This window comes from Leptidea sinapis, chromosome 8, assembly GCF_905404315.1.
Source record: "Leptidea sinapis chromosome 8, ilLepSina1.1, whole genome shotgun sequence".
Classification (NCBI taxonomy): domain Eukaryota; kingdom Metazoa; phylum Arthropoda; class Insecta; order Lepidoptera; family Pieridae; genus Leptidea; species Leptidea sinapis.
The window spans coordinates 10,640,270-10,668,188 of record NC_066272.1 but is presented as its reverse complement, the minus strand read 5'-3'; the positions used below and the strand labels follow the sequence as shown (position 1 = coordinate 10,668,188).

At 34.7% G+C, this 27,919-nt stretch overlaps 2 protein-coding genes across 12 annotated transcripts in view; one reads left to right on the top strand and one right to left on the bottom strand.

The window, feature by feature from the left end:
* Positions 1–468, bottom strand: part of LOC126965654 (regulating synaptic membrane exocytosis protein 2) — a 50,700-nt gene extending 50,232 nt beyond the window's left edge. For all 6 annotated transcript variants that reach the window (XM_050809348.1, XM_050809351.1, XM_050809353.1 and 3 more), the window contains exon 1: positions 218–468. In XM_050809348.1, coding sequence (XP_050665305.1) covers positions 218–357 — 140 coding nt within the window. In that variant the 5' untranslated portion in view covers positions 358–468. The remainder of the gene's footprint in view (positions 1–217) is intronic.
* On the top strand, positions 69–27,714 carry LOC126965706 (antichymotrypsin-2-like). Of its 6 annotated transcripts, none has more exons than XM_050809453.1 (9): positions 69–108; positions 748–839; positions 921–1,052; positions 2,591–2,794; positions 3,497–3,595; positions 6,655–6,795; positions 12,561–12,770; positions 15,886–16,030; positions 27,419–27,714. In XM_050809453.1, the coding sequence occupies exons 2-9, from the start codon at positions 783–785 to the stop codon at positions 27,571–27,573; spliced, it is 1,143 nt and encodes a 380-aa protein (XP_050665410.1). In that variant the 5' UTR covers positions 69–108; positions 748–782; the 3' UTR covers positions 27,574–27,714. The 6 variants fall into 6 exon arrangements, with proteins under 6 accessions (XP_050665410.1, XP_050665406.1, XP_050665405.1 ...); XM_050809449.1 differs by lacking the exon at positions 69–108 and adding an exon at positions 224–251; XM_050809448.1 differs by lacking the exon at positions 69–108 and adding an exon at positions 353–389.
* The last annotated feature ends 205 nt before the right edge of the window (positions 27,715–27,919 follow it).

Genomic DNA, 27,919 nt, shown 5'->3' with positions numbered 1-27,919 from the left:
AAACACTAAATCATTCTGTAAACAAATAAAATACGAAAAAGTAATTCATTTTAACTTTTATTTTATTTAATTATTAATACAAAATCATAATAATTATCTAAAAAGTAGGTAGGTATTACAATTCACTTTTCACAATATTCATTCATCATTGTGTGTGTTATTAAAAATGTAGCTGATAATAAAATAATAATTCTGATAATTATTTCAGTTGACTTACCCGTGTTTGTTTTGCGTTATAATGTGTGGTTGTGGTACGTGTGCAAAAATATTTATTAAATAGCCGAAACTTGGCTGATGCGTTGATAGCATATAAAAAAACAAATCGAGTGTAATTATTTGATAATTGATTGACTTCATAGCCTCCTCGATGTGGTTCTTCAGTATTCTATGTAATTATTGTACTTAATTAAAACTATTATTACGTTGTTTAATAGAAATTGTTTGAATGTGCCTAAGTCCCGGCTTCTTTTAATTTAAATTGTAAACTTTCGATTGCTACTAGCGACTGCGAGTCATTGCCGCCACCGCCCACGGATGATATCATAACCGCTAAACAGATACCGAATCGATTTTACGTGGGCATTCTAAATGGGTGATTAAATAAACGAAAAAACAAAGTACAAGCATTAATCGGCTTGTTGTCTTCGCAAGTGGTGGTACTGTATTGTGTGGCCTATTAATATATGTAATAATACTTAACTTTTGTTTAAGTACTGTTTCCATGCTAAGTTTTTTACATTTTTGCAGTTATTCCTTTCTTCTTGAAACCAGCTCACACAAATATGGATTCAAAAGCATTATCTACATCAATTGCTAAATTTTCGGCAAAATTTTGTAATGTAAGTAACATTCACCCAACTTACTTTTAAAACATATTTTTACTTTACTTCTTTTTATATTTTAATTATTGTTATTTGTAGCAATTAGAGAAGACCAGTGTAGTTTCATCACCTCTATCGGCAGAGTACTTGCTGGCGCTTCTAGCACTGGGCTCCGAAGATCCGGCACACTCTGAATTATTAAAGTCTCTTGGATTACCTGATGATGATGCTGTGAGTTGACCTATGTATTTTTTAATTATTATTTCTCTTATTCTAATAGATAATATAGAGGGCATTAACCTACTTAATCTAAACCTAAAAATTTTAGGTCACATTGTTTATCCGCATGGACTCAGAATAACTGGACCAATTTTAATCAAATTTTGCACACTGTTTGCAGCTTAATCCTAACTTGATAAATAGAGTTGTTAGTTTTTATTTTGTTGTATGACCCTTTAATATTTTTTTTATTTTATATTTATTTCTGTATGAATAATTCTAGGAGATGAATATTTGTCACAGGTCTTCTACAAATTTTGTTATTAACACGAAAAGATTTTAGATTTTGTTAGAAATATTTAAATATGACTTTGTTTATGCGAAGTGAAACGCACCAGTAACCAAGGGGTATTATATTAATCTTAAAGTTTATGTGTTTTTTAGTCAATCACGGAGTATCTAGTTATTCTTGTTTGTTTATATTGTATTTTAAAATGTATAATAGTCATAGTATTTGTAGAGTAGGATCCTATTTAATGGTGGGAGTGTCTTCTTCAATAAAAGTCCTATATGTAATCTCAAATATTCATATTACTTAATCACATTTATTATAAGTGAACCAAACTAAATTAGTTACAGACTTCCACTGAATATTTTCCATTTCATTTCTTTCCACTTAATAAAATTATAATTGATGGGAACACAGTGGATAAGCATACATACATACATATATCTTCCATAAGCATATTTGCATACATTACCCTATAGTGTTTAACTGCAGCTTAGCTCCTTAGGGATGTAATAGTTAAATAATTAATTCATGAGTTAAGAAATTCAATCTGATATAGTACTTAAATATCTTTTGGTAGTTTTCTCTCTAATAAACCTCAGGGGTTGACCCGGTCAGCTGGCCTTACCATCTGCTTTCATTCAAAGGGTTCAAAATTTGTAATCACATGACGTATAAAAGGCATAAAAGTCATTTATTTTCTCAAAATGGATTCCTTTAGAATTCTTTTTTACTTATTAGACACTAGTACCACTTCGGAAACATAGGCACTCTGAGACAGAAGAAGCAGTGCAGGAAACTCTTCTAGCATTCTTTTTTTGCGCTCTTTTTAATAAAAATATACAATATTGTACTGTCATTGCTATTGCTATAAAATAATCATAATCTAGTCCCAGGCTGTCCGATCACTTAGATATTCGGATAAAAACTATCCCCCTTATTCATAATGGTCTGCTAACTTTAAACAGCCGCTAAGGAGTGTTTTTTTCTCATTCTGACTTAGGTCAATAGAAGAAGACAGAGTGCGAATTAGCAATGCTTTAAGTTAGCAGACTATTATAAATAAGGGGGTATATCAATGTCAGCAGCATGACATGATGTATGTATAGCAAAAAAGCTTGTGGTCTTTGCACTGCAAGCCTTCTTTTGATTGTCTGCACTATATGTGTTTGGTAGTTTCACAGTTTAAAATAATCACTAAGTAGAAATAATGATCAAATTAATATTTAGTGTCGCTTGCTATATCTACTTTTATATTTAGGTTCGGACCTCATTCACCAGTTTTGCAAACAAACTGAAATCAATCAAAGGAATTACATTAAATATAGCAAATAAAGTGTACATTCAAGAGGGTGATTATGATTTGAGCCCTGCTTTAAAAAATGATGCCGTCAAAGTGTTCGATGCTGGACTTGAAAAAATGGACTTTACTGACAGCTCAGCTGCTGGTTTAATTAATAAATGGGTATGTTGAATTAATATTTATCATTGATATAATGTGGAATCATTATAATTTGGTGCCTACTTTATGATAATATATACTATAATACATGAACATATTTTAACTTTGTGTTCTCTTGTTTTTTAAAATCGATTTGTATGTAGTATTGCTACTTTTGATTTTTGATTCTATGATATTCTATAATAATCTATGTAGGTACAGTATACAGTTAAATATGTTCATTGTTATTAGTAATTGTTCCAAATGTTTTTGATAAACCTTCCAAAATATTTCGACACATCAAAAGCAAATACAATAACTTAAAAGTCATAAATATTTTTTACCATTGGGAGGCACCTTTGCACAGGATTCCGGCCACATTATGGGTACAACAACGGCGCCTATTGCTGCTATGAAGCAGTAATGTGTAAGCATTACTGTGTTTCGGTCTAAAGTGTGAATTGACTGGGCTATTGAGACTTAACATCTTATGTCTCAAGGTGACAAAGAATCCTGAGCGGCACTACATTGTAATGGACAGGGCGCATCAATTACCATCAGCTTAACATCCCGCTTATTTTGTCTCTATTGTCATAAAAAAATTTAATTCCAAATTAATATCTAAGTTTCATATTAGGATTGCTTAAGTATATTTATATCTAATATGCTTTGTCTGTCACATATTCCTATAAAAATTGCCTAAAATTTATATTTATTTTAATTTAGGTGGAGAGTAAGACCAACGAACGCATTAAGGATCTGTTATCACCTGACAGTTTGAATAGTGACACCCGCCTTGTACTCGTTAATGCATTGTACTTCAAGGTGAGTGTTCAATAGTTTTCTGAGCTGTTTATGATAGTTAATAGACATTCCTATTATCGGACATTGCTTTTGGGGTTAATGTATTGTGGCTGGCTGATAGTAGTGTTGAAACTGCTCAATATGTAATTGTGTCTTAAAGAATTATCAATTAATATAATATTATTTAAATTCAATTTAAAAATCTGAATCTTATATAAATCCAGTGTCCTGATGTTTGTTTCCAGTTAACTCTTAAACTAATGAACGGATTTTAATCGGGGTTACTTCATGGAGTGCAGTTTAGTCCAACTTGAGAGATAGTATAGTTTTTATTTCGGTTTGGGACTCACAATTATTTCCAACATTTGATTTGTATTGATATATTTTCTATGAGATAATTTATTGTATGGTTTGACAGTTTCATTATAACAACTGGGAGTATATTTTACGAAATAATTCTTGATGTTATGAACTTTGACAAATTCATAAGAAACAGTATTTTATTTATTATGTACAGTCGCTTCTGTCGGTTCTGCTAGTTTTAAAATAGAAAACTGTGAGACTATTTTAATTACATCAATACATCCAAACACACCAAAATAATTTTCAATAATAAACTCCCTGTCCAAATCTTAACTGACCAGTTAGACCAGGGATGCTCAAACGGTCGATCGCGAACGACAGGTCGATCGCGAGTGCTTTTTGAGTCGATCTCGAGAAAAAATCCGATATAGAACTATTCACAGATTTTGTTTTAGGTTACTAAAATCGGTTTTTCCGTACTATCTTATGAAAAGTATGCTCAGGACATGCAGTGTCATGCAGACTCAACATCCAAAGTCACTCTTTAGTTAAGTTTAGAACTCTAGACACTAGAACGCGTTTGTTTTATAAGAAGAACATTGATATTTTAGAGCAGCAAAACTAATATCTATGTCATCGTGACACTCTTCACACATACTTGATGCCTCTCAGAGTCGATCAATCGTAGTCTAACAATTTTGAGGTAGATCGCGAGCAGTTCAAGCTTGAGCACCCCTGAGTTAGACCGTTTAGAACGAGGGTCGACAATAGGCGGATAGTTGGAACGCCAAATATTTATACCTAACTATACAATGTATATCCTTTCATAGGTGGGGGGAGCGTGTACAGGTTTTCAAAAATAAAAAAAAACAGTCATAAGGATTTCCTTGTAAGATAATAGCACACTTTTCTGCTAATTAACTAACTTTACCTTAGTCTGACGCACTCGAGTTTTTCTAATGATCGATTTTTCACTGACCCGAATGGCTGCCCTAGACGTTGGACTTTTTATATAGATAAAGGGCTCAGATATGGTGGGAGTAGGTACTTCACAAGGTGCAAGGTGCCCCCTTACATTATTTTGTCGCGCTCGAATAAATCCCAAACTCCCCGCTTCGGCTCCCCTACTATAATTGCTTTTGTGACTGACTGAGCCGAGCCAGTGGTGCTACAAACTTTGAATTTCACACAAAGGTTGAATGACGTAAGTATGTATTGTATACCAGTTAAAGAATAATATACCTTTATTTATAAAAATGAATATGATAAAGATAAATATGAAAATTGCAAAGAACTAGCTATCAATTTAGGAATTAAGTTGGCTTGACATACATATGTGAAAGATGATTTTTTATAAAAACAAATATCGTTCGAGATTAACGGACGCCACACTTCGAATTTACTGTTCTTCTCAAGAACCGAAACATAAAAATTGGCTCAAGATCATCGCTTCAGTTTCTCACATTAGTTTTAGTCCTTGTGTTTTATAATTCTGAATTTTATTTGAAACCATACAATAAATAGGTAGCACAAAATTATTATCAGTTCTTTTTTCTGGACCTCGTTAAAATTTTGTCACAGTGTCCGGACTAGGGCTTCCAATCCCGCGGGATCTCGGTATTTGCGGGATCCCGCATATTGAAAATATGCACATTTTAAAACAATGAATTTATCAACTCCACAGTTATTTACGTACATATTACTATTTAAATGAGATCAATCAAATTATACTGCTTTTTTTTCACAAAAAAAAACAATAACAAATTCTTAATAAAAAGCAAAACAAAACAAATCGTTTTCAAAAAATACACAACGCAAAATACAAAATCAACCAAAAAAAACACACTTTGAACTGATAAATTATTACTTAATTATTAAGTTTTTCAGCTTTTAATATTAACTGAAAATTTTACGAAGGAAATACAACATTTCCAAACTGTCGTCTGCCAAACTACTGCGTGTTTTACTCTATTGCCTGGCCAGAAAATGCCCTTTCTGCTTCCACACTTAAGGGCTTGTACGTGAATGAATCTTTTATTCACGTACACACCCTTAAATTTTTATTCTATTCTAAAAGGATGTATCAATAAACATCATGAAAATACGAAACAGTTAATAACTGGAGTTATTAAGAATAATAATTCACGCAGATTATCCTATTTCGCATCGCATGCACGCTTTTTTTCATTCCCGCAAATCCCGCGGATCTCGCGCCCGTTATCCCGCATCTCGCGGGATTGGAAGCCCTAGTCCGGACCCCACCTAAAACCACTTGCCAAACCCTAGTTTAGAAGAATAGTCTCTTTGTTATTAATATTTTTCCATCCGTTTTTACTTTAGCTACTGAACCATCAATTGTTATTTTTATTTGTTAATCTTTCTACTCTATTGATGATTTCTTGAAAAAATATTGGTCACTTCAACTGCTAATCATCAGTGGCATTAAAAAGATAATCAATGGTTTATCAATTTATTTGTAAATCTTTCTGTCTTTATCATGATTTCTTAAAATGGAGCACTTATCAACTATCACTACATACCTAATGACAAAAAAAAAATATTTTGTCATTTTACATTAACTTCAAAAAGATAGATTAAATTGTTTATTATTAAATATTTAAATTCAAAAACAATATGTTGGGGTCAAAACTGCTTTATTATATTTGTATGTGTTTAAGCTACTTTTTGAATCTATTTAAAGTTGTTTAACTCACTTGAGAGTCATTCTATACTGACTCAAAATAATTTAGTTTTGTTAATTTGCTGATAATTTCTAGGGTACATGGGTAAATCAATTTGACCCAATTCACACCATGGATCAGGCTTTCCACATTGACGCTAACACAACCGTAGATGTCCCAATGATGTTTATAGAAGAGGAATTCTTGTATGGTGAGGATCCAGCAATAAATGCCCAGGTAAGTGATAACGCCTTTAACATAGGTATCTCTATATATAATAATACTTTATGTTTGTTTAAGTGAATCTTAATTTACAATTCTGACCCTTCTAGTCCCAGAATTATACCCCATATAATCTTCAGTTTTTCATATTATGATTCTATAAGCACATAATAGTATTTACCTACATAATGGTAGGGGAGCTCAAGAGACTAAAAATGGATTTACTCGAGGGTTGTGGAAATCTATTGGATGGTGTAAAAAAGTTTATACCTAACTATACAATGTATATCCTTTCATAGGTGGGGGGAGCGTGTACAGGTTTTCAAAAATAAAAAAAAACAGTCACAAGGATTTCCTTGTAAGATAATTGCACACTTTTCTGCTAATTAACTAACTTTACCTTAGTCTGACGCACTCGAGTTTTTCTAATGATCGATTTTTCACTGATCCGAATGGCTGCCCTAGACGTTGGACTTTATATAGATAAAGGGCTCAGGTATGGTGGGAGTAGGTACTTCACAAGGTGCAAGGTGCCCCCTTACATTATTTTGTCGCGCTCGAATAAATCCCAAACTATAATTGCTTCGGCTCCCCTACTATAATTGCTTTTGTGACTGACTGAGCCGAGCCAGTGGTGCTACAAACTTTGAATTTCACACAAAGGTTGAATGACGTAAGTTAGCACTAAGAAGGGACTTCCAAGATTTATTACCCAAGGTTATAGTAATGCAATATGAATCTGTGGAATTCCGTCATTTTCAAAATTAAGTTGTGTGTAGGTACCAAAGAATACTTCATCATTATGTCGATAAAAAATTTCTATTTAAAATTATTAACAGTAAGCTTGACTCAGCATCCTTGTTAAGTCTAATTAAATTTAAAACACCGCGAATCTCCTCTCGTTCTAAGATTACATTTTATGCTTACTTTATTTTTTATACCTTACTAGCTGACCCGGCAAACGTTGTTTTGCCATATAAAGTATAATTCACGCGATAGTTTTATAAGTAGTAAAATATTGCCTATATTATAGCCTGTACATCATTTTGTTCTATTGTCAATAGTTTTTGCAGTGCACGCAAAAATAGGTTTTCGATTTTACACCTTGTGTTACAAAATAGCAATTTTATTACGGATCCCTAATTTTGAAAAAAAAAACATAGCCTATAGCCTTCCTCGATAAATGGACTACCCAACACTGAAAGAATCATTCGGACCAGTAGTACCAGAGATTAGCGCGTTCAAACAAACAAACAAACAAACAAACACTGCAGCTTTATAATATTAGTATAGATAAAAGCAATTATGCAGGAAATACATTTGTAAGGCGCTCTTGTAGTTTTTACAATATACATCTTACTGAAATTGAGATATTTTCATTAAATATAAGAAAATAGTAGGTGATATTATACTCAAATTAAAAAATTAGTAACTCTAAATAATAAAATCATTGTTGTTGTGTCCTGTTCTTAACTATACTCTTATAACTGTTTAAATTTTCGTTTTGTATATTGTAATTTTGTAGTTTTTACTTTTGGTTTAAAATATCTATGGCTCATATGGTTAAGTGTGTCTTTCATTTAGGCTTTCATATTTTATACAGTTTTACAGGAATATGTAAGACTGCAGTGATGGTTGTGATTTTAACAAAATATTTAATAAAACGTGTATATTGGTAATATCACAAGATTGGTATTCACTCGTCTATTTAAAAAAATACCTTCGTATATATTATTTAATCATTAAGGTTAATAATCATATTGACTCACTTTTACACAAATTATCTCGCCCCAAACTAAGCATATAGCCTGCACTATGGGTACAAGACAACGATATATTTAATACAATATACTTACTTAAACATATATAAATACATATAAACATCCATGACTCGGAAATAAACATCCATATCCAAGCACCTACCGGGATTCGAACCCGGGACCTCTAGCTTACTAGTCAGGGTCACTAACCATTCGGCTATATGGGTCGTCATGTAAATAAAAAGTATATACGTGTGTAAAATTTAAAATGAACAATAATTATAAAATCAGTAATAATGTTATAACAAGTTTTCGAGCATGTGCTGCAGATAAGATATCGATAGATAAGTGTGTGTTGGACATTCCTCGGCCCAGTGCCAAGTGCTAACATAACATAGTATTAGACTGGTCCGTTTAATCTTATATCTTTAAACGAGCAATTCTTGTATATATATATATATATATAATCTGAATCTCGGAAACGGTTCCAACGATTTTCATAAAATTAAGTATGCAGGGGATTTCGGGGGTGATAAATCGATCTAGCTAGGTTTCAATTTAAAAAAATGGTTTTATCCATGTTTGAATGAGAAAAAGCTACAATAACATTAGAATACAAAGGTAAATTTCGCCACTATATACAAGACTATTATAGCTCAGATGGGACATTGGGTGATCCGGAAAGCAGAAGACCCCGGTTCGAATCCAGATGTCCTATTAGTTTTTTTCTTGTTCAAGTTTTGTATATTCTTAAAAATCCGAGCAAGGCTCGGTCGTCCGGATATTATGAATAATATAAACAATGTTCGTGCACAGACATGGCTCGTGAGGCATCCGCCAGCCACGCTGTTTCACTATAATCGATGTGTTTATCTATTTTTAACAATGATATGCATGAATAGCATTTAAGGCGCGATCATATCTCAATATCCACAAAAATTGGTTTCTTAGAGAGACGATTATAACATAACGCAATGAAAATATTCCGACGCAAAAAATACAGTGCACAAAGAAGGACTTAAAGAAAATTTCGAACCGAATAGAATATACATATATAGTTTGAAATATTCAATAAGAAATTTGGAAGTTGCTTCCCAAAAATAAACTCTGGAGTCAAAAATCTACGAATTTGCAGCTCTAACAAAATTTTAAAGAAGAATAGAATTAGTACTTTTCTAAAACTTAAACCGAACAATTTTTCAATTTAATATGTAAATTATGAAGAAATAAAAGAAAATCTGTTAAATAAGTGCCCATTTGCAGCTTAGCCACATGATCAACACAAATATTGTAGGGTTGGTTGTAGCGTTTACAATCCTAGTCAGTCCGCGCCTTAAGAATATAATTAGCCCGCCAGATAACAAAACAACTTACCCATTCACAGTATTGCTAGACGACAGTTTTTTTTTAAATGAAAATAAGGGACGAGACGAGCAGGACGTTCAGCCGATGGTAATTATTACGCCCTACCTATTAGAATGCAGTGCCGCCCAGGATTCCTGATAGACCCAAAAATTCTGAGCGGCACTAGAATTGCGCTCGTCACCTTGAGACATACCATGTTAAGTCTCATTTGCCCAGTAATTTCACTAGCAACGGCGCCCTACAGACCGAAACACAGTAATGTTTACACGTTACTGCTTCAGAAATAGGCGCCGTTGTGGTAACCAAAATCTAGCGGCTTCCTGTTCAAAGTAGACTGGTGTATTTGCATAAAATCCACTCTGCTATGTAATATAGTAGATTTTACCAGCGAATTCGTCCGCGTGGAATAGTTACTTTGCGCAGCATTTTTTTTTAATTCTTTGCACACACACAACCTGTATAGCCGAGTGGTTAGCGATCCTACCAAGCTAGAGGTCCCGGGTTCGAATCCCGGTAGGTGCAAGCAATTATATGATGATTATGGATGTTTATTTCCGAGTCATGGATGTTTAAATGTATTTATGTATGTTTATATGTATGTTAATATGAATTTATGTATGTTTAAGTAAGTTTATTGTATTAAATATATCATTGTCTTGTAACCCATAACACAGGCTATATATTATGCTTAATTTGGGGCAAGATAATTTTTGTGAAAAGTGTGTCAATATTATATTATATATTACACAAACTGCCGCGGTTAATTATACTTTTTTTATTTTAATACGTTTTTATACACGAATTTATTTTGCTTTTTCGACCTTTGCTAAAACATAAACATTTTGCGGGTTTGATATTCGTGAGCTTATATAGTTTCCTATAGTAAAATCATCTTTTTTCTTAAAGCACTCCTGTAACTTTTAAGCGTTCTATTTTTGTACTAAATATAATCAAATCGAATAGCTAGGCATGAAAGCGTGTCTTTTTTGGACTTCCATACGAATTTTCATCCCCTTTTTCAAACCCACACATGTCGAAATTCCAAAAACGCTATCTCAATTTGTTTTTTTATGTCTTCTCAAATGCCTTTACACAAATTCCATGGTGTCATCTTCGATACTGACCAACTTCCATTCAAACTTCTATCTCCTATTTCGACCCCTCCAAGCCTATTTTTCGCAATAAAAGGTAGCCTATGTCCTTTTCAATCTTCAGTCTGTCTCTGTACTGAATTTCATCAAAATCGGTTCAGTAGTTTAGGCGTGAAAGCGCAACAAACAAACTTACATTCATACTACTTACTTAATACTTACTGAGTAATATTTTAACACACAGAGCAATATATTATTTCGAGCCAACAAATAGCCTATTAAAGCGAGCTAAAACGATTTGTACTGTTTTACGGTTTCAGTCTTTAATTTGTTTCTCACCGTAACCGTAAACAAATTTAAATCACGCTTATGCATACTGACCAATACTGACTAATATACTAATCATTGTGTTCTGCCATTTTTCTTTAGAATTCAAATTCAAATATTTTTATTCAAAATAGGATTTATAATCACTTATTGAACGTCAAAATCTACCACCCATTCAAAAGAGACTGCCTCAGACCTGAGAAGAATGGGCGCAAGAAACTCAGCGGGCTTTTTTTTTATACAAAATATGGATTACAATGTAATATCGTACAATAAACATTTATAATTAAAGAGCCTGAGGGTGTTCGCTTTAATCCCAGTCCGTGGTGTCATTAAGAAAATCGTTTATGCTATAATAACCTTTCCCACACAAACGTTTTTTAACAATTCTTTTAAATTTCGTAACACATTTGTTTTGTACATTTATTATTATTAATTAATTAATTATTTGACATGCGCAAATATATTTATAAAAATCTGTTAATAATAATTATTATAACTGTTTTAATGAAAGATATCGTTATTCTGATAAATAATTATTAGATTTAAGGTTTTTCTTCTATGACAATAAGGGACGAGACGAGCAGGACGTTCAGCTGGCGGTAATTGATACGCCCTGCAATGCAGTGCCGCTCATGATTCTTGAAAAACCCAATAAACCTGAGCGGCACTACAATTGCGCTCGTCGTCTTGAGACATAAGATGTTAAGTCTCATTTGCTCAGTGATTTCACTAGCTACGGCGTGCTTCAAACCGAACACACAGTTATGTTAACACATTACTGGGCATTAATAGGCGCCGTTGTGGTACCCATAATCTAGCCGGCTTCTTGTGCAAAGGAGCCTCCCACTGGTTAAATCGGCTGATGATGATGATTGACGTAAACGAAACGTACCCTGTATTCAGGGGCGTGCATTGGTTTTTTAGTAAGGTAGGCACAGTGGATATAACTAGTCGTAGTTGATCTTTGGAATATGAAAAGATTGCTCACCTTAGGTGTTTAGTATTAACCGTAAGGAAAACTTTAATGAGTGTGTGTTAAATAGAAGTTTGGTCATAAAATAACGGAACAAAATTAAACTAAATTAAAGTTATCACTATGTTATATAATTATTTAGGTTCATAGCGAGGTAGGTACTGCCTGATTGCCTATACGGTATGCACGCCACTGCCTGTATTTTCTATAGGTGAAATAATGAACGTAGATCTTTCTGTAAGTGCAGTCTTCGTGTTGCAGTTCCTCCAGATGCACTACGCCGGGGAAGAAGCCAGCATGTTGATCGTGCTGCCCCGGGAAGTGGATGGAGTGGATGACCTGCTCACCCACCTGGCGGACGGCTACGACCTGGTCGGGCAGCTGGACAAACTGCACAGAGTCAAAGTGAAGGTCACCATCCCCAAGTTCAAGATTGAGACGGAAATTGATCTCAAATCTCTCCTTCCCAAGGTAAGGAACCCATAGATCTATCGAACCCATCATCAGTACTGAACTTTTTAATAAGGCATTGACTATTTGACGTTTGAGTATGTTTGTTGCATCACTTTACATAATATTATATTGTAATTGAAATTATTTGTAAAAAAATAAAAATGTAAATCTGGATTTAAACGAGTGGCAATGAGTTTCTTGCTACTTCTTCTCATTAGAAAAAATATTTTTTTGACAATCATAAGTGTCATTTCCTTGAGCTTGGTACATGAATAAAGTGATTTTGATTTGATTTGAATAACAGTAAAGACTGCTTTATAAGGAGTGTTAATAAGAATCTAAAGGAATGTATAAATTAAAAGTAATTCACAAACATACATAAACATACACACGCATATACAAAAACATACACACAGACACACAACACATAAACACGCACTCCCACCAAACCACACACGCACAAATACAATGTCTTATTATAAATATTCTAAATCCATTATTAGAAGTAAGTTCTACAATAGTATTATTATAACCTAATTTAAGTTCTGTGGATTTTGTGATGTATAAAACAAATAAATCTCTTGATTTCTTTGACAACAAAAATACACTAAACCATAATTCGAGAATCTATGTTTTGTATATGGCGGGAGGACATGAGAGAATGAAGATGGTCATAAAGTGGTAAATGGCGTGTGTAGGAGAGTGTGGTCGGCAGTAATCACTCAACAACCTCTTCCCTCTCCCTCCCTATACTCACAATACATATTTTAGGAAATAAGATCAAAATGGTTTTTTATAACACTTAACAAATATTAATACCACTTCCAAAAATTCACAAACAAGCTAACATGTAATTTATTCTTAATGACTGTAAAATAAAATAGAAAAACGTTACGAAACCTTAAATTAAATAAACTCTAAGCCCTTAAGAATAAATTACGAATAATGACACAATGAGTAATATTCAAACAGAAATTGGGCAGAGTAACGTTGGGTGACATCGCTTTTTATAGACATTTTCACCCTGTCCACCTGTCACTGTCAACAATATAATAAATATAATGTATGTTACAAAAAATATGTTCATTACAGCCATACTCTATCGCAACACCCAAAGAAGCCACAAACATATCCCCTGTCTTCATACTTTTTAACTCATATAATATTGTCATTTCCTGGATTTTTTTCTGTATTTTATTTTTCTCCCTTCTTTGAAGTACTTCATAAATTTATTTTCATATAACATTTTAAACAAGTGTCATATTGAACTTCGAGATTCTCCAACTTCTTCAACAAAACTCGGAACTGTTCTCCGGCAATGGACATATTAAGTAAACGCCAATTAGGTAAGTATAAAAATTTTCTAGGTTAGGTTATGATAGAACAGTTACCACAACTAACAGTACAAGAACCGAATTCCCTTTTCCCTTTCTTTTCCTCCCCATTTAGAACTGAAGAATGAAGAGTTAATTTACCGTCGTTGCTACATTTTCATGTACGTACTGCGCATAGGACAGGGTAACCTTCCCTGCAAAAAATCTATGCCTGATCTACAAAGTAAAAATGCCCGATTTTCAATTGCCGGAGATGAGTTCTGTTGAAGGAGTAGTCTTTCGAAGCTGTATATCCTCCAATTATCCACCTTCGCACGACACGCCACAAGTTAGGATATCATCCCCACCATCTGGATGTGTGGCGGTCCTCCACAGTGCGGTTTCCAAGGAGCTTTCTTCCACGTACTACAAAGCTGTGGAATGAGCTTCCTTGTGCGGTGTTTCCGGGACGATACGACATTCCTTAAAGGCCGGCAACGCTCCTGTGATTCCTCTGGTGTTGCAAGAGATTGTGGGCGGCGGTGATCACTTAACAACAAACAACAGGTGACCCGTACGCTCGTTTGTCCTCCTATTACATAAAAAAAAATATTGTAATAGTCAAACCAGTGTCTTGTCGATGTTGGAGAATGTCGAAGTTCAATATGACACTGTTTAAATAGCGCATAAAGTAACCATATCATATCTGTGATCAAGTAATAAATTCGTGTCAAAAATTGTTCACGTGAAAACAATTTATGTTGCAAATCAATGTTCTGATAGGAGTAGGTATGTCATATGAAAGATAACAAGTAATGTATAGCAATGGCGTTATCATCATTAAAGTATTTTCATAAGCGTTTTAAAGAATTCTTGTATTTTCATTTAACAGTGACTCATGTCTATGACGCATCCGTTTCTAATAATTGTCTTTGCTGATAATTGTTGTTGCAGGAAGTAGGTACAATGTCTTCGAAGCTATAATGGATTTTCTGCTTGTTTAAACATTTGTATTTGGAACATTATTTCCTCCTTTATTTTTTTTAATACAGTTGTTAAACATGGCGTAGGCACGTCAGAGTCTAGATGTGCTAAAATCATGATTCAAAAATTAAATCTTTCACATAAGCGTCTTTCTTTTACGCGGTCGTAACATTTTAAATTTATATGTCAATTTAAAAAGTTTAGTAGCAATTCTCATACGTTTTAAATTAATTATTATATCATCCACGTAGACAAAAATGTTCATAAAAATTTTATGGGACCAAATGGCAAATAAAAGAAGAATCACGAAAATCGGATCATAAATCTCAGAGTAATCGGTGTACATACATAAAAATAATAGTTAAAAAAAACTTTTAATTGAAAATAGTGTAAAAAAAAATATTTTATTGTAAAAAAAAGCGTGGGGTGTAGAAGAATTATTATTTTAATAAGATCTTTAAAAGCACCCCACGCTTTTTATACAATTAAATATATTTTTTTACACTTAAATTTATTTTCTATTTTTTAGTTGAATTTTATATAAAGCGTGCTTTTTAGTTTTTTTTTAACTATTATTAATTTTTTATTTTTTAGTCAAATTAGTGTAATGTCATCGGTGCTCGATAAATCTACAAAGTTTGAACGAAATCTAGCCACTTAAAGTGGGTCATAATCGCGCCCAAAGACGTCGGTTACAAACATACAGGTGAAGCTAATATAAAGCGTAAAATATACCGACCGAATTGAGAACCTCCTCCTTGTTGAAGTCGGTTAAAAAACAACAGATATTTTATTACTATGTGTATCACAGTAAAAAATATGAATTTCTTTTTCAGATGGGTGTCGAAGCTATTTTCGACCCGCATAACTCTGGCATCAATAAGTTACTTGACAACGGAGAGATGCTGCACGTGTCGAAGGCCGTGCAGAAGGCTTTCATTGAAGTGAACGAAGAGGGAGCCGAGGCAGCCGCGGCTACCGGTGAGTGTTACTCATTGTTGTATAAGAGCACTACAATAATATCTGTCGCTTGTTATCGTCTTGGCTTGTGGCTGTTGTCGGTGGTGGAGAAGCGTAGTGTTTTGGTGATTATGTACTATATGCGTGGCCGTCGCCAGTCATGTGAGAGTCATAAAGGGTTTGTTTTCTTTAAATTTTTAATAATTCAGTTAAAGTTAATTTCTTGAGATCTTTAAATATAAAATAATTATTGAAAAGGAGGATGGCGAGAATGCATGTATTTTGGGACTAACTGAAAGAAAAGGCGTACATCATGGAAACTTATTAATAATTGTAGGACGTAACTAAACTAAGAAAAAAGCAAATCGTAAGAAAGTCTAAAAAACTGCGATACCTAAAAGTCAAATATAACCTAAAATTATTAATCAACAATTGTATCTTAGGTCTATGCCTAATTGCTTTCTGTTAAAAGATAATCTTCTTTATATATATAATTCTTGTGTGCGTGTGTATGTCACTGAACTCCTCCTAGACGGCTGGACCGATTTTATTGAAACTTTCTGTGTGTCTTCAGGTGGATTCGAGAATGGTTTAGATTCACAATTGAACTACCTCCTGAACGGCTGGACCGATTTTGATGAGATTTTTGTGTGTTCCAGTGAATTTGAGATTGATGTGTGTCTTCGGGTGGATTCAAGAATGGTTTACATTCACAATTGAACTACCTCCAAAACGGCTAGACCGATTTTGATGATATTTTTGTGTGTTCCAGTGTATTTGAGATTGGTTTAGATTCTCAATTCCGTCCATATAGTGTATTTTAGTGGACTCCTCCTAACGGCTGGACCGATTTTTCATATTTGAGACGTGTGTCCGAAATTTCCGACAGGACAACGTCTGTTGGGTCCACTAGTATAATATATATTAGGAAGGTTGGCCAGCAGCTAATAATAATTGAGGATTCATTCTTTTTTCGAGAAGGTATCGAATCTTTTAAAGAGTACCGTCCTTACCTACTGATTTTAGTATAAAAAATGATAATAATCTTAATTAAAATAATTTGATGTTGTCGGAACATCCATATAAATTATGACAAGGACTGTCATGTGAAAAAAATGTAGATGTCAATTGCGCAAAACGTTCCATTAGTACAAAATGTCTTCCTTTTTAATAAATAGTAATAATTTATTTCTTTTGACTCCCATATCTTAGCGCCTCAGTATTTTTTGTATAAGCATCCTTTAAACTTAAGTTTATAATTAATATTAACTTGTACTTGTATGATACTTCCTTAATTTTTGAATCATGTAGGTCCATTCTCGCCATCCTCCTTTGTTTTGTATTTTTGTGGTAAATTAAAAAAAAAGGAATAGTTTATAAACGGTTATGGGATGCGGTGATGCGGGTCTGTGGTGTCGGAGTGTGGCTTGTTGTGAGACCGTGTGTAATGCGGGTGTGTCCCCGGTGCCAGCGGGCGCCGTGCGCAGACGGCGCTCAGTGGGGCCCCGCCCGGTGGAGTTCAGAGCGACGCGGGAGTCGCTGTGGGCGCTGATGGTGCGGCGACACGTGGCGCTCGTGGCACGATACCGGCCCGCACCCGGCCCGGCGCCGCGCTCGCACCGCACGGAGCTGTAGCGCAAAGAGTATAATAAAATGTAGGGAAAAGAGAGCCCTCTCTACGCATTATGAGCTGTCTATTTGAAAACTACCGCCATTTGGAGATTGGCCCCGGAAATAACTATATATAAGCTCGAAATTATAAAATTCATTTTTAATGTTGTGACGCAATTAAATAACTAACTCTCCTTTTTAATGTAGGTATTGCAATTTTTTAACATGTTGAAATTGCGCGTAGAGTTAGTTATTTCATTTTGCCGCAGCATAGAACATAAGGGATAGATTTAGTAGTGTAACTATGCAAAATGGAACGCGAGAGCTACATACATGCGCTAACGCTAGAAGTAGCCGCCATTTTAAGACCAGTGACACAAATAAAGAAAAGTTGAAAGGTTTCAAAGCGAGTGACAGCTGACAAAGCTTTCATTTTCGGGCCAACTAACAGATGGCACTACGGTCTTCTGAAAACGTCACTTTAATGCGTCCGTCCCACCTCTGCTGTAGCGTGTTGTAATGTCAGCCAGCCAATCAAAATAACTCGACACGCGGTTCTGTCTGCGTATTACATTGTGTGTCACGGTGACGTCACGCTAACTTCGCCTCCTGTAATCCCTATCTGTCTCGCAGGTGGCAGAGCTTATAAAAGTAACAGAGATTGTTTTGTTTTACTAATACTAATTTGTAGACTAAATATTTATTGCATTCGTATTGTAATAGTACATTGTGATACAACGGTGGAAAGTAGGTTATTGCAAACGAGTTGTTATTAACAAGCCCGAGGCTAAGCCGAGAGTTTTTAAAGTCACCAGTTATACGGATGAACGTTTTTCAATGCAGTTTTGGGAAATAATGAAAAACAAATCAATGAATAAAATATTTTCATTTTTATCACACTTCCCGAAAATGGTTGACTTTTTTTTTACAAAATAACTAGACAACAACTGTATACAATCTGTTCGATGTTTGACAATTAATGTTGATATAAAAATAATTAAATTTAAACTAAGTAAAAATTTAATATAATAAACAAACCGGAGGATAAACGACCATTTATTTAGGCGAATTTGCGAAAAGGCGGTTATTATAATATTTGAATTTAAGTGGACTGTATATAGAACGAGGCTGGTAATTCTCCTGTAGAACCATACAGATAGATACGATCGGTGATTAGAAAATTAGGAAGACATGCATTACCTTTACTGACGTGCACGTCGAGGTTAAAATGGCCGCCTGCTGTTTCGGCTCGATGATAACGAAACAGTGTTAATCACAAGCGTTGTACCAATAACTGTCCCTCATTGGTGGTTCAATTATCTTAATAATTAAGTAATAAGCGGTTCGGTACAATGCGCGTGCGCAATTAGCAAGCGTGAATCGACCTTCATTCACGGTAACACTTAGACGATTAATGTAGGCATGTCGAAGGACGCGCGAAAGAGTGCGGGAAGGGGGGAGGTTACTTCGGTATAACCGTATATATACTTACTAGCTGACCAGACAGACGTTGTTCTGTAGATAATTTAAAAAAAAGTTTTATAGATTTGCCAATAATATCTCAAAACATCTAGAATTATTTCGTAAGAAATGCTCCCTGTTATTATAATGAAATTGTTTCACAGCAGAACTGTCAAACTGTGCGTCAATAAATTCTCTCACAGAAAATATGTCCATACAAAAAGAAATATTGGAAATAAAAATAATTATGGGTCCCAAATCGAAATAAAAATATCCTATCTCTCAAGTTGGACTAAACTGCACTTCATGAAGTAATCCCCATTTAAATTCGATTATTAGTTTAGGTCTTCATCGCGGACAAACAACGTGTCAAGTAATATATATATATTACATTAAATTAGATTAACAAAAGGGATGGCTTTACCACAAACATTTAAAGGAATTTTGGAAATTCATTTTTTTCTGTATAAATTATATCCGATTTTATTCTATGTATGAAAACTCCTTGCTACTAAACTTTTTAATTTGACTTAAGCATATTTAAAACTAAACTGCAAAAGTAATGATCGAGGGTATGTTCCGATATGCACTGCGAGCACTGCACAGTGCTATCACTGTAAAAAATTCGTTCCGTTATATACTGCCAGTATACTGCCGCAGTACCCTAGGGAAATATATGATGTCATAAATCGCCGCCATATTCTACTGTGAGCACTGGCGTTTTCGAGGTAAGGTACTCGCGGTACTTTGATCACGTGATCAGTCAAAACCACTCAAGTGCCTAACGTTTTATAAACAATACCTACAGTTTAATCCCAAATAATTTTAATTTGGCAGTTACACTCCAACAACAGTTTTTTTTAATGAACTCGAAAAATTAACTACACTCATTTGAATGCTGCGTCAAAAAATGCGGCTGAGAGTATACGGGATTGCGTTCCGATTTAAATAGTAACCAGTATAACCGGCTATAAAGGAACGGCTTCACAGTATACTAAATTGACGTCACACTGTACAGTGGTCGCAGTGCATATCGGAACATACCCCGAGTAACGGAAAGTCACGACCGCGCGAAAGATTTAATTATCGAATAGTGAAAGCCTCTGAAAGTCCGCCATGTAACAACTGTATTGAAAACATATTTTTTAGCTCACTGTCTTAATAAATAATAATGTACTTGATATTACACAAGTGTAATTGTGCCAGTGTGAGACAGCTTAGTAATATGAATGTAGAACGATTATTCAAAAACCTGAATTTTATAGAATATTTAACAGATGTTGTAAGTCTTCTTATATAAGTTTAGAATATTTAACATATTATTATTATAATAGATGACACATTATGTGGGTTTCAAGCTCCTTCCCAAATAGTGTGGACAACCTTTGAGCCCGGAAACCACATTCTTCTGATGTTCATAAAGAATTGATGACCATTAGGTATCTTAACGTGTAGTCGTCGGTCGTGTACGGTCGATAGTTTATATGTGTTACGAACATTTTCAATGTTACATTTAGAAATTTGGAATAAGAATTATATAGCTTGATATCGATATGAATACAGTTCTGAGCAACTAATTTCCTCAGTCCCTGTCGTTAATAGTGACACTGAAAAAATTAATTTAACATTTGAAAATGTGGGAGTTGTACTCTGTCGCCTGCACGTATGCCATGGTTCGCAGGCATGGTGTTGATGATGCGATGCGCGCCCATGTCATCACCGACCTTCCGCGCCGACCGCTCCTTCTCCTACACCATCTTCACCAGCGAGCGAGCCCCTCTCTTCACCGGCGTCTACCGCGGCCCCAACTGACTCCAGCGAGCTCCGCCTCTCAACGTGTTAACACATCGACCCTGAAACCCGGAGACAACTTAAATCTTAAAGGAATATTAGGAACACACATAACTTATAAAATTTATTAATAATATATATTAACAATAAATTAACGATGTTAAATTACCTGACTTATTTCGCGCCCACTGACCTCGCTTGGGTAAAAAGAATTGTTTGCATTGCATTTTACTAAATGTTAGGAGTCTACTGGGCTATAGGTCGATGTACTACACACACATATGTTTATACATTATATTACATATTATGTTATATCGAATCACAATTATTTATATTATATAGTTGGTGTGCCTGTCAAATCTGATTAATGTAGGTACATTTTTGTGATATTATATATTTCACCTTTTTTATAGATGTTTTTACGGCATTTTGAAAGTATTGTGTATTAGTTATAAAGTTTACATTTTTAAAAAAATGTACCATTTCATTTTTAACCGACTAAGTCGAAATAATAATTGCTGTAAGCGTTATAACTAGAGACCGGATTATATGCTACAAAAAATGCCCAAAATATGCAAGTAAAATAACTAAAATATGCACGAAAATCCATACGAAGGGCCAAAATATGCATACAATTGAACAGGAAAAAATAAAAAGTCATATTTTTATTTTATTTTATAAAGGCTTGTACTGACAGTCGTATTTGTGAAAGAAACTATTACAAGATATACCTACTTAGGTAACAATTACCTTTAAAAATAAATTTAAGATTTACCTTTAAAAATATCTGCTACTAAGTACTGTTCTAAATGTTCTGTAGACAAATTGTGTCTATGATCGCTTAAGGCGACACTAAATGTCAGCGACCTTGAGCGATATGAGTTCACAGCTGCCGGCCCGCCATCTATGTAACAAAGCCAACATTTTCAAAATTCATGGGTGGAAAACACTTTATATGCTTACAATCCTCGTTATTCACTACCAATCTGAATAAATGAACCTACACAAAAAAGTACAAGCTATAAGAATAACTTTTCTGAGAGAAGTACCAAAAAAATGCGTCACGCCATGCCAAAAAACTTGTTTAACTGCAAAGAAAAGTGGTTGTTCAAAAAGGCTCGGCAGTGTTAACTATAACCAACTGCAAGCATTAGCAACCTACAAATAAGACTTAAGGATATGTGTAACAGGATTAAGTAGTGTTCATAGCCCGAAATGCTATACTTTCACCACAAAACTTGTCTAAAAACACCATGTTTGCGTGTTTTCTGCTTACTCTTCGCCTTAATAAATTTTTGTAAGCGGAAAAGGAGCGTTCTGCGTCTACTGAGGATTCTGGGCAGAATTTTTTGAGTGTAATGTTTGGGCGTACTATGAAAAGCATCGAACGATGGGCGAGATCGAGCATAATATTTTTTTTTTTCTAAAATATGCAACTACCGCTGAATAGGTACTAAATATGCATTTGCATATAATGCCGTCTCTAGTTATAACACTAGTTAAGTAGTTCACTTTGAAAGGAGACAACAATCTTGTTATTCCTAACGAGATTTTTCGAAATGAGAATTCACTACAGAGCGTGGTGCGCGGTGACCACTTACCAATGGCCAAATGTGACCAGTGTGGCACTGGACACATTTGTTCGTCCTTCTGTTTTATAAAACCCTATTGTTGTTTTATAATTGGATTATGCTTTACTTGTGATTAAGGTGTGTTGTGACAACCGAATGTTATCTGTTCAATATATTCGAATAATAATAATTATGTTTATCACAGCGTGGTTGTCTTACTAATATGTTGCTTGGAACGCTTACACGAATATTGTAGTTGGTCGCAACGCACGAACACATCGTAACTGCACTGTGTGGCTGGTGACCGCGGCGGTGAACTGACTTGACAAATTAAAATCATGGATAATAGCCTCAACACATGGTCAAATTTGGTACGGTCGGACCATCGGACGGTGCGCGTGGGTGGACGCATAGATAATATATTTATATTATATTAGCACTATATTCTAGAGATAGATGTGCAACTCATGTTTAATTTGGTAAAATAAGTGTACCCAGGCCAAGAGATGGCGCTGCGTTATTTTTACGCTCTTAGCGTACCGTCGCTAGATGGCGCTAATTATGTTTATAGTTATTACTTTTTACTATTGTTGTAGACCGTATTGAATGCATATTGATGTTTGTTTTGTGTAGATGGAATTTATTATTCGTTTATTAAGTTCAACAGTCACCTTTAAATAAGGTGAGCCATTCAATGATTACAACACGATAGTCAAGTCTTTTTATAAGTTAAGTGAGTTTTTTTGCTATCACTAGCTCCATCTATCATGTATGTAATTAAATAAATTGTCGCCATCGTGGTGAAGTTGCAGCGTACCTAATAGAATAGGTGGCAGCACTTTCAATGCAAATTTATTTCATGTGCCAATGTAGAGAAGTTGCTCCAATCTGGGTGGACGCCTTGCACTAATTGATCCAGCGTCGTACTCGGTACGGTGCAGACGGTAATAATCATAATAATTTTGTGTTATGTACAATGCGACATGCCATCTGATCCGCAACCAGACCGCGACCGATGGTTCGGCCGAACCAAATCCGATCGTGTGTGTGGGCTATTATATAAGGCTGCTTGTGTGTCGTTTCGCTACGGAACGGGCCGTCCGCGTCGTCAAACAGACTGTTGTCACACGTGAATGTTGCTCGTCAATGTCAGACCAATGTTCTGATATTGAACAATAAATCACATGCTTGAATTGTTTTCTTGGTTTAAATGTGCGAATGTAATTAATATTCATGCTTATTATTTGTGGTTTGTTCACTTTCAAATGCTGCAGACAGATGGTGTTTGGCATAATTTACTGACATTGTTCTTCTACTCTTTTGTTCTGTGTAGTTGTGGGTTTTAATTTAGAGATTATTGGATCTAAGACCGTCTTCTCAAAAATATAATGTAAAAACTCGGGTAATTCAAAGAGAATATTACTTTAATGTCCGCGAATTAACGCCAGCGGTCAGAGACATGAGTACGTAGACGATGGTTGTTGTTCCAGCGATGGGTATCATGATGTGCTCGGCCATGGTGGGTGAAGAGCCAGTGTACCACTTCCGAGCGAACCGGCCCTTCCTAGCAGCAGTCCTCGTGGACAATGTGGTATACTTCACCGCCGCGTTCCGACCACACTCATAGTTCAAACAGTAACACATGTTACCACCAACATCCGTTTTGTTTAAAATTAAAACATAATTTTATGAGAAGATGCATGCATTTATTTGTAGAATTATATTGTGGTGCTTTATAAATTATTCGTTTGTTTTACTGAATATATTATGATACAGTACAAAGTGCAATTAACGTTAAAAAGTATTATTTTTATATAATGAATAAATTATTTACTATTCAAATGTGTTTTTTATTTACATCAAGTCATACACATAACAGCTTTCAAAGCAATAGAAGTAATTCTGATAGTATCATTTACATATATACTTACATACTATCTTTAACTAAGTATCTATCAGTATCTGTTTGTCTATTGACAAAGGACTCTTCCAACTTCTTCAAGTTATATCAATAACTAATGATGAATGGAAATGCTTAGACTAATGAAAAAAGAAACCAAAAGAATTGTTGATTGTGGGGTTTTTAAAAATTTAAATTGTTACACAAATTAAATTTGTAAATAAAATTTATGAACGATGCCGGAGTCGAACCTCTCGCGTTCCGTCCGAGCGCGAACAATCATGATTTATGAACGTTACATCACTCCAACGGTTTGCTCAGTGGAAGTGCGCTAGCCAGGAACGCCAGAAGGTCGCGGGATCGAGCCCCGCATCCTTCATAAATGTTGTTAACAAAATAAGTGTAATTAATCCCAGAAGTGAGGCTTATCACTTTCAAATTACAAATAGCTTAAAATTTTTATTCAACAAAAGAAGTTTCAATTCGACCCGACATTTTATGGTGTGAGAAATTCGTGTTCAAAGATTCAATTCCAAGTGAATCTAAATCTAATATACAACGTTTGTGTGGTAAAGGTTACTATAACATAAATGACTTTCTTAATGATGCCACAGATTGGGAATGGAGCGACCGCCCTCCGGCTATTAAATAAAAATATAATAAATTGTTGCGCCCTTCTCGGGTCTGCAGCATATGTTTTCGAATGGGTTTCGAGTAGATTTTGACGTTCAATAAATGCTCTAAAACTCTATTTTGAATAAATATTAAAAGATTTAATAATTATGGTACCTAGTTACTTATTTTATGTTGTTCAGTAGTAAATAAGTCCCCATATAAAGGAATATAATATGGATTGGTCTCCACTGCGCTCCAGCTAGATACCGCAGGCGTAGTCGCCAAGTGCGGCAACTAATACTACGCCCCTAGTGGGCGTACTCGAGCCAGTCTCGAATAATGTTTGACGTTGACGTGCCACATGTTTAAAACTTGCTAAAAATTGCAACTAAAAGGTTGGGAAGCGTAGTAGAACATTAGAAAAATAGTACTACAAGAAATATGAAAGACACTGGGATCACATATCATCAATAAGTGTTTTGTATTTTATTAATTTCAATGTAAAATAAAACGAAGCGTAAGTTACAACATTTTAAAGATGCCATTGACTGTCAATATTCCACGCACACAAGCGTCTAATAGTTGCCGTTATAAGGTAGTGCGGAATCTTGTTGGGGCAAATTCAAATGTTTTTATTCAAAATATGATGTGAAATCACTTATTGAAAGTCAAATAAACTACCACCCATTCCAAAATGAATGGCTCAGGCCTGAGAAGAACGGGCGCAACAAACTCAAGCGAAGCGGAGATCAACCCTTAATCTAAGATTATTAACAATTATAATCTGGTTGTACACAAATGTTTTAACTCAAAATAACGTATATCGTTGTTTTGACCGTGCCGTGACCGTATACATGTGAAAAGACAGTTATGGGAGTTATTGTTTATTTTTTTATTGTGGACTGAGCAACAATTGTTGTTCAACTACAAAACACATCACTCATCAACTATAGACAAGCGCCTGTGAACGTGCTCAAAATATTATATGTATCGATTTGTGGTCAAGAGAAACGGTCCTTGAATGGCCAGTTTTACAATAGCCCGATTAAACATGATATCAGACACGGACTAGTAAAAAAATAAGGACTCCGTGTCACCTTACATAACAGTGTAGCACCAAATCAAGCCGATTAACGTGTAAATAATACATAGCCGATAGGCGGCCATTCTGATAATTGTCATCGTCTGTGACGGATCAGTTTGCGTCTCAATAAAATATTTTAAAAATGCCGTCGTGCGTTGTGAAAACGTGTAAGAATCATACTATATAAGTATTTGTGGCCATATTTGATTATTCAAGAGAGAAAAAATTGTGTAACTAGTATCCCCCGTAACCGCACACACACTAGCATAACGGTGCTTCACGTGTTAATATCACGGAGCGGAGTCCTTTTTTTACTCGTCCGTGGATATCAGATTGCTTTGAATCAGTATAGAGAAAATCTCTAGAGGATAGAAATGATTGAAAACTCGACCTTTTTTTCCACGTTTTACAAACAGATCGAAGATGTCCCTTCCAAGATGCTGCATCAACCACACAAACGCTTCGAAAGGGGCGAAAGCTTTGTTGCTCCTTTGGATTTACATAAAATAACGATTGTTAACGATTTGTTATGGTTATAAGTAGGTACCTAACTAATTATAATTTAATAATTAAAACGTTGATTTGGTTCAAATAGTCTACTGAAATCTTATAACTACTAAAAAGACATTGAAGAACCAAAATTGAACTCATCGCTGGTATTCTGTAGTCACCGTAGAAGCCAGACTTCGAGAATTAAATATTAATTAATTAAAATAGATATCCAATTCCCGAAGTCTAGTGCTACCATAAACATTGGCAATTAGGATGTTCTGATTACAATCTGACCAATGGGCACTAAGTACTTCGCCCGCGCACCTAAGTTGCTTGACTGAATTGTTTGCATTCAGAATATAGAGTTAATAGGAGAGTACTGGGTAGAACATCGATATGTCATGGTCAAAATATCACGATATTTGACTGCTGGTATGAATCGGATGGATGCGGGTCAAAGAATCCAGAAAGTATACCAATACCGTGTCAAATGGGGGTCGTAGGTAATATCTGCAGGCGTCACTGAAAGAATATATAATTATGCATGTTTGTATGTTAGTAAATCAAACATATATGTTCTAATCTTTAAAAAGGTATTTCTTTTGTAATTTTTTCTAGCATAAAACAATTTTTCATGGTTTTTAAAAGAATTGTGTAAAAAAGACACTTATAGTAGCTAGGCGTGTGTCCGCACTATCGGTAAGACATTTACAAATGCTGCACAGCAGTGATTTCCCTTTCTGAGGTTAGCAGTGAATGTATTAACAGCAACTGAGATGCGACATGTTGTGTCGCACTAACTCTATCAATGTTATAACCGTAGAAGTGTAAAAAGCTCCTCCCCAACTATCGAGTCCAATATTAAATTTCAATGCGTTTTGCAGCGGGCGGACTTGTACCGCTATCAGAAGAATTAACAGAAGAGTTCGTTGCTGATCATCCGTTTATAGCTATAATAAACGTTAAACGAATGCAATACTTCTGGAGTGTCTTGAGATCGCCAAGCGAAGAGATGGCTGGATATAAAAAATATCTTTAAGACATCTTCTGCAATATGCAATAATTTTAATGATTTTAGATTTATATTATTTATGTTAGTTTGTGCGATTCGAAAACAGAATGTCTCACTTATAGACACCGTCAGCTTTATAAATTTTTATATTAAATTTTTTATTCGTTATTTTCGTTTTTTTTGTATACTTGCATATTATACGTATTAATTACTCGTTGTATACTAAAAAATGTTGTTGGTATGTTTTCGTTAACGTTTATTTTAATTTATCTGTTACTTTTACCATATTCTATACCTCACTAGTAGACATTGCTGCATTTCATCTGTCCCTGGTGCTGATATAGGCATTATTGTATGTTAAATAAGATAATCT

Excerpts from the sequence above, each read along its gene's own strand:
- LOC126965706 (XM_050809448.1), top strand. The coding sequence starts at position 368 with ATGTGGTTCTTCAGTATTCTAT. Across the intron at positions 840-920 it reads TTTCGGCAAAATTTTGTAAT|CAATTAGAGAAGACCAGTGT; the intron begins GTAAGTAACATT and ends TGTTATTTGTAG. Across the intron at positions 6,796-12,560 it reads ATCCAGCAATAAATGCCCAG|TTCCTCCAGATGCACTACGC; the intron begins GTAAGTGATAAC and ends TTCGTGTTGCAG.